General features: G+C 56.8%; 1 protein-coding gene across 1 annotated transcript; it reads left to right on the forward strand.

Annotated features, from left to right (window-relative positions):
* The first annotated feature begins 4,259 nt into the window (after positions 1-4,259).
* Drd4 (dopamine receptor D4) lies at positions 4,260-7,105 on the forward strand. The gene is made up of 4 exons (XM_026379398.2): positions 4,260-4,541; positions 5,990-6,102; positions 6,186-6,727; positions 6,873-7,105. Exons 1-4 carry the CDS (start codon positions 4,260-4,262, stop codon positions 7,103-7,105), a joined length of 1,170 nt encoding a protein of 389 aa, XP_026235183.2.
* The last annotated feature ends 699 nt before the right edge of the window (positions 7,106-7,804 follow it).

Genomic DNA, 7,804 nt, shown 5'->3' on the forward strand with positions numbered 1-7,804 from the left:
TTATTTTTTATTTTTATTTATTAAAAAAAATTAGTTGTAGTTGGACACAATACCTTCATTTTATTTATTTTTATGTGGTGCTGAGGATCGAACCCAGGGTCTCACACATGCCAGGCAAGTGCTCCACCGCTGAGCCACAACCCAAGCTCCATACTTTATTTATTTATTTTTATTTAATTGTTGATAGATCTTTCTTTCTTTCTTTCTTTCTATGTAGTGCTGAAAATTGAACCCAGTGCTTCACACATGTCAAGCAAGTGCGGTACTGCTGAGCCACAACCCTAGCCCCCATACTTTATTTTTTTTTAATATTTATTTTTTAGTTGCAATTGGACACAATACCTTTATTTTACTTATTTATTTTTATGTGGTGCTGAGGATCGAACCCAGGACCTTGCACGTGCTAGACAGGCACCCTACCGTTGAGCCACAACCCCAGCCCTTATGCTTACTATATATCTTTCAACTTTGCTGAATTTTTTAAAAGTATTCCTTTCAGTTGTAGATGGACACAATACCTTTTATATCATTTTTTTTATGTGGTGTTAAGATCAAACCCAGTGCCTCACACACACTAGGCAAACCCTCCACCACTGAGTGGCAACTCCAGCCCCCAATTTTGCAGAATCATTACTGTAACTTTCATAAGATTTCCTATGCATGAGATCAGTCTGCACATTGAAACAGGCTTGGTCCTTCCTCTTCACTGTTGGGCGTCTATCACTTGCTCTTCCTGTCTACCGGCTGTGGCTAGAGCTTGCAGACAGTGTTCTGGCAGAAGCTACAAGCTGCAAGTCCGCGGACCTGGGGAGCCACACTCACTGCTGCAGGGAGCAGCCAGGGTTGGGTTCTTGCAGGTCTCCTGTTGGGGACCCATCTTTCTACCCAGGTTGTTTTGTAACAAACCCAAGGCCTTATGCCTGCAAGGTGAGCACTTTATGGATGAGCCAGACCCTAGCTCCTAATCGGTCTTTTTTTTTTTTTTTTAAATCATGAAAGGGCACTGAATTATGTCAAATGCTTTCTCTGCACCAAGTGAGACAATCACCTGGTTTTCTTCCTTCTCTTATTGTGATATTTTGCATTGAGTTTCTTTTTTTAAATATTTATTTTTTAGTTGTAGTTGACACAATACCTTTATTTTATTCATATATTTTTATGTGGTGCCGAGGATCAAACCCAGGGTCCCCCATGTGCAAGGCGAGCGCTCTACCGCTGAGCCACAACCCCAGTCCCCATTGATTGAGTTTCATCTCCTGAATCACACTTGTCTTCCTGAGTTAGCTCCCCTGCATCAGGACATGTAATCCTTTAAAACATGCTGCTGGGTTCTGGTCAGCTTCCATTTCACTGGGATTTCTGCATCTAGATTCCAAGGGGGGATTATTCTGCAATTTTCCTTCTCCCAACATCATTGAATTTTGAGACTTCTTTATATGTTTTATAAAGACCTCATATTATTCTACTTGCATACACATATACACAAGACATTCGATAATATTTCACTAATATTCTTTTCTACTCTGTGGCTACAAGTTTTGGGGTTTTGTTGTTTTTTTGTGTGTGGAACTGGGGATGGAATGTAGGGGTGCTCTACCACTGAGCTACACCACACCACCAGCCCTTTCTTTCTTTTAAGATGCGGTCTTTCTAAATTGCCCAGGCTGACCTTGAACCTGCCATCCTCCTGCCTCAGACTCCCACATAGTCAGGATTACAGGTGTGTCCCTTTGCACCTGGCTGTTCTTAGTCTTTTTTTTTTTTTAAAGAGAGAGTGAGAGAGGAGAGAGAGAGAGAGAGAGAGAGAGAGAGAGAGAGAGAGAGAGAGAGAATTTTTAGTATTTATTTTTTAGTTCTCGGCGGACACAACATCTTTGTTGGTATGTGGTGCTGGGGATCGAACCCGGGCCGCACGCATGCCAGGCGAGCGCGCTACCGCTGAGCCACATCTCCAGCCCCTGTTCTTAGTCTTGACAGTCCCATTCTTCTGTGTTTCCATTTGTGGATCCATGCTGGTGGTGTCAGATTTAAAAATTCTTTTTCTAATCCCAGGTTGAAATATTTTTCCCACATTTTCTCCATAATTTTCATAGTTTTTTTTTTTTGCATTTAAATTGGAGTTACTTTTGTTTACTTGTTTTCTTTTGGTACTGGACCAAGGGGTAATCTACTACTGAGCTACATCTCTAGCCCTTTTTATTTTTTATTTCGAGACAGGGTCTCACTAAGGTGCTTAGGGCCTTGCTAAATTTTTTAGAGGCTAGCCTTGAACTTGCAATTCTCTTGCCTCAGCCTCCCCAGTAGGGGGATGACAGTTGATTAGTTTTTATATAAAAAGTGAGTCTGAATGTATAGGCACCTCGTGACAGATCTTCAAAATACACAAAGCAAAATGATAGAACTGAAGGAGGAGGAGGAAGAGGAAGAAAGAAGAAAAGGGGAGGAGGAGGAGAACTCTCACCCTGGGTACCTCACTACTCCTCTCTCAGAAACTATCAGAACAGTTTGAAAATTAGCAAGGACATGGAAGGTCTGACCTTACTGTCATTTATAGGTCCAGCCACATTCCTTCTCCGTCCTGTCTCCACTCCACACTGGGAATTGAACCCAGGAGTGCTCCACCACCCAGCTCCAAAACCAGTGCTCTTATTCCTTCCTGAGTTGGTGAGGGGCAGGCCTCCTGAGCTGCTGGAGTGACAGGTGTGTGCCATGGCCCAGAGCCTCGTCACTGTCTCAAACAGTGGCAGGTGGAAGACAATGGGGGCAGGAAGAAGCTCTGTGTCCCACTCTAGACCCAAGGCCACCCTGCTCCGGATCTCGGTTCTGTGCCAGCGAATGCCCCAGTGCTGTGCCGAGTTCTCTTGCTCAAGCCTTCAGGGGGAGGGAAGGCTGCTGGCTGTGCCTGGGGCTGCCCAAAGGCACCAGCTGCCCGTCCCACCCCACAGCCCAGACTCTCCAGTCCTTGTGGTGCGAGTACCACCCCGTTTCTCTGCCAGTCCACACCCTGAAATCTTTGAAGTCAGGACCCTCCCCTCCTGATGGGCTGGTGCTGCGCTTCTCTGCCGTCCCAGGGAGCCAGTGCTGGAGAAGGTGATGGAGTGATGCAATGGAGACCCACCTAGAGTTCAGCCTTTTAGCCAAGGGGCCCCAGAAAACATCACTCGGGTCTGGTGTCACCCCAACCTGAAGTCCACAGAGAAGACTATCTCCCTAAGACGTTTTCATGTACTTTCTTCCTAGGCTCTTTTATAATCTGCCAGGGACGGTTCTGGTCCTCCACGCTCACAGCCTCCTCGGGCCACCTCTTTTTTTTAATAGATGCACACCATGTCTTTATTTTCTTTTATGTGGTGCTGAGGATTGAACCCAGTACCTCACCCTTGCGAGGCGGGCGCTCTACGACTGAGCTGCAGCCCCAACCCTGGCCACCTCTTAATGTGTCTTTCAGGTGACTCTAGTGTAGTTTCTCCTGTTGGGGATGTCCCCCCCCCCCCACCGGAACCGGCTCCTGTAGTCAGCGTTGGCCGTGTCCAGTGCTCACGTGATTTCTTGAGTTAGTTCTTGTAGCCCCTGAGGTCTGCGCGGTAGTCCCTGGTGGCGGGGACTAAGGGCTAAGGGTAGCCAGGTGGGCAAGGTGGGCCGGGCACGCGGGGCCGGGCTGCAGCGTTGCTGAGGATCTGCGAGTGTTGGAGGAGGATGAGGGCGCGACTCGGGCGCCAGGCGGGGTTGCACCGCCCAGGCCAGACGGGGTTCGGGGCAGGGAGAGAGACAGCCCTGGAGCCTCGGGGATTGGGAAGATGGAGACGCCCAAAGCGGCTCTCGGCGGAGCCAGAGCTTGGGTCTTCGGGCGCCCGGCCCTGGACAGAGCGGAAGGAGACGCGGATCCGCCTCGGAGCCAGGCGCTTCTAGGAGGTACCCGGAGAGGGGTGCCAGGTGGGGGTCGATACCCACGCACACCGGGTCTGGTTCGGTCGACCCGCCTTCCCAGCTGGGATCCCGTGGGTAGACCCGCGCACCGCCCGATGCCGTCTGGGGCTGCCTGTGCCAATCACCTCGCTCAGTTCTCATCGCTCGGCCGCTGCTTTCGCCTGGCTGCGGGACTCACCGAGCGCAAAACCCCGAGATCTCGAGACACGCACGCGGCGGGGCGCCGCTGGGGCCCCCTGATCCGGGGCGGGGCGGGGCGTGCCAGGGGCGGGGCTCCGGGAAGGGCCGGGGCTTCGCTCCGCGCCAGCCGAGGCGCACCTGGCCGGCGGGCCATGGGGAACCGCAGCGCCGCGGACGCGGGCGGGCTGTTGGCTGGGCGTGGGCCGGGCACCGGGACCCCGGGGTCAGGCGCGGCGTTGGGGGCAGCGGGGGCGGCAGCACTGGCGGGAGGCGTGCTGCTCATTGGCGTGGTGCTGGCGGGGAATTCGCTCGTGTGCGTGAGCGTGGCGTCGGAGCGCTCGCTGCAGACGCCCACCAACTACTTCATCGTGAGCCTGGCGGCCGCCGACCTCCTCCTCGCACTCCTCGTACTGCCGCTCTTCGTCTACTCCGAGGTAAGCCTGCGTCCCCGCCTGCTCCTGCTCCCGTCCCTGTCCCCGCTGAGCCCCTTAGCACCCAGGTCGCCTCTTTGATCCGGAATATCGAGTTGCAGCAGACGGTTGCAGGGGCGCCTGACTTGCTCGCCCCCTGGTCCTCGGCTGTCCTCGGTCCCTGGAGTCTCTGCTCCTTTTGCTGTCAGTCCCCCTGTGTCTCTCTTCTCCCCTCCCCCTCGCCTCTGGCCTTGGCTTCTGCCACCCAGAGGCCCCTGTCTTTGGAGCCAGAGACTCCAGAAACTGGCGGCTTGGCCAAACCCCGCCCTCTCCGCAACCGGATTCCCCTCCCCTACACTCGGAGGAGCCAGCCGGACAGACCACCAGATGGGGGCTCAGCCCCGCGCAGTACCCCCAGGGCGCGCGCACACACCGCTGCCTAAGGCCATCCACACCACACCGGCGCCCTCCACGTGCGCTGGTGAACAAGGCCTGGGCTCCTCCAGGAGCAGTGAGCTGGACTGGACAGCGAATCCAAGGGGAGGCCGGTGGGAGGGGCAGAACCCCTGTGAGAAACCCACACCCAGGCCAGGTCTGGTCCTTGGGTGGTCCCACTGTAGTGCCAACCTCTCTCCTCTGTGGTTGAGCCCGGAGAAAAGCCGCTTAGGGCCCTGCTGGGAACTAGGTGTCCTGGATTGTGGGGGAGGGGAGACGTGGGTTACTAAGGTGGACAGGGCTGTTCTGTCGTTTGGGGCACAGGCCAGTACCGCAAGGACACACGACCTCGGCTCCTCCTAGCTGCGGACGTCACGGTGACGGCTCTTAAGCTGCTAATGTCCCAAATCAGCGCGAAGGGATTTAGAGGGGGGGGGTGGCACCCTGTTCCTGCCCTTGCAGAGGGATACCCCCATGCGTGATCCTGTGCTGGGCACTGTGCCGTGAGTTCTTTGTGTTTTTTAAACTCCTTCGCCCTCACAACTGCCTTGGCTTCTGCCACCCACAAGTTGTGGATGTGGATACTGCCACCACCTCTGGGCTCACAGATGAGTAAACAGAGAAGTAGCTTGTCCAGAGTCCCACAACAGCAACACCAGCTATTCAGGAAGGCCCACTCTTAGCAGAGCTCTAGGTGAAAAGGGCGGCTTTGTGTTCAGGGCCATCCAGTCCTGGGGCTCCTCTGAAGCCAGGGACATCAGAGCCTCCCCCCCCTTATGTTCCCCAGGCTTCGTATCCTAAGGAAGGGAGAGCTGAGGCAGGAGGCTGGCTTCTGTCCCTGCCCCTGACCTAGTCAACCAACCAGTCAGAGGACTGTCCAGGCCAGTGAGTGTCCCCAGTTGCCCGAGGCTCACATCAGATTTCCTTTCCCCTGATACTCAGTCCATGCTCCCTCAAAAAAGTGGGGGTCAGAAAGTCTGCAGCTAGCAAATAACGGACTATTTTCTCCTTGCTGCGCCCTTGGTGTGGCCACCCAGGTGCATGGCGGCACGTGGTTGCTGAGCCCCCGACTTTGCGACGCACTCATGGCCATGGACGTCATGCTGTGCACCGCCTCCATCTTCAACCTGTGCGCCATCAGCGTGGACAGGTGGGCGCCCCCGCTGTCCCCCCACCCCATACCCCCGCGCCAGCTGCTCCGTGGGCCTCACTGCTGCCGCCCGCGCCCCGCAGGTTCGTGGCCGTGACTGTGCCACTGCGCTACCACCGCCAGGGCCGGCGCCAGCTGCTGCTCATCGGTGCCACGTGGCTGCTCTCTGCAGCTGTGGCGGCGCCAGTACTGTGCGGCCTCAACGACGTGCGCGGTCGAGACCCTGCCGTTTGCCGCCTGGAGGACCGCGACTACGTGGTCTATTCGTCCGTGTGCTCCTTCTTCTTGCCCTGCCCGCTCATGCTGCTGCTCTACTGGGCCACGTTCCGCGGCCTCCGGCGCTGGGGAGCGGCCCGGCAAGCCAAGCTGCATGCCCGTGCGCCCCGCGGGCCCAGCGGCCCCGGCCCGCCACCTGCACCCAGCCTTCACCCGGGACCCTGCGGGCCCGACTGTCCGGTGCCCGGGCCGGTCCTCCACCGGGTCTCCTGCGGACCCGGCTGCCCGCCTCTCGACGCCATTCCTGAAGCAGAGCTCTCGCCCCAGCCCCCGACGCAGGCCCACCAAAGGCGTGCCAAGATCACCAGCCGAGAGCGCAAGGCCATGAGGGTCCTGCCGGTGGTGGTTGGTGGGTTCCTGCCCTGGCGCGGGTCGGAGGAAGGGGGCTGAGGTGCAGAGGGGGCGGGGAGGGGCAGGGCGGCCGGGTGGAGGAGAGGGGAATGGGAGAGGGTCGGGCGTGGGGCGCCGGTTTGGCTGACTGCCCTCGCCCCCAGGGGCCTTCCTGGTATGCTGGACGCCCTTCTTCGTGGTGCACATTACAGGGGCACTGTGTCGGGCTTGCTTCGTGCCCCCGCGCCTGGTCAGCGCGGTCACCTGGCTGGGCTATGTCAACAGCGCTCTCAACCCGCTCGTCTACACTGTCTTCAACACCGAGTTCCGCACGGTGTTCCGCAAGGCACTGCGCCCCAGCTGCAGAGCCCCGGGGCCCTGCTGTGCTTCTGATTAAACAGATTCCTTCCGGATGCTGTGCAGGTTCCTGGGACCGGTGTGAGGAGGAGGGGCTTCTGAACAAGGACCCCATCAGCCGGTTGACCCTTTCCTCCCCAGAGTGAGGAGGTCCTGCAGCTGGGGCAGCCCCCTCAGCTCCAACCCAGGGTAGCATCCGGGAGCTGTTTCCCCTTTACCACAGGAGAGTGTTTGGGGTGATGGTCCTGAAGGGAGACCTCTGCTTGCCCTGAGGGTGGGGGCACAGGGGTCTCCTGAGATGCACAGCACCCAGTGGAAGGTACCCACCAAGGGTCCCGGCCAGCTCCTGCTTCTGAGGACCAGGTGGGTGGGATTTTTGCTGTCCCAGTGGGAATGGCAAGAGGACTCTCTTCAGAGCTTCCTGGAGGCCAAAAAACAAAACTACAACAACCAGCTGCCAACCCCTGGCCAGAAGGTGCCTGCTAGGGAAGGGACTGGGGATTGGCAGAGGTCCACCCAGGGCTCCCTGAAGGAGTGCCACACTAAGGCCAATCGTGTGCTCTGCAAACCTGTCTCTCGTGTCCCAAGGCAACCTCGGGGAGAAGACGGCAGGGCCAGGGTTGGGCAGAGGACACCAAGCTGCCTGTCCTGAGGCACCTCTGGCCCCGGGGGCAAAGGGACAGCTCCTGTTAGAACAGTTCAACGTGGCTGTCCCTGTCCTTGGTCATGGGAGAGTTCC

Source organism: Urocitellus parryii, chromosome 4 (genome assembly GCF_045843805.1).
Source record: "Urocitellus parryii isolate mUroPar1 chromosome 4, mUroPar1.hap1, whole genome shotgun sequence".
NCBI lineage: Eukaryota > Metazoa > Chordata > Mammalia > Rodentia > Sciuridae > Urocitellus > Urocitellus parryii.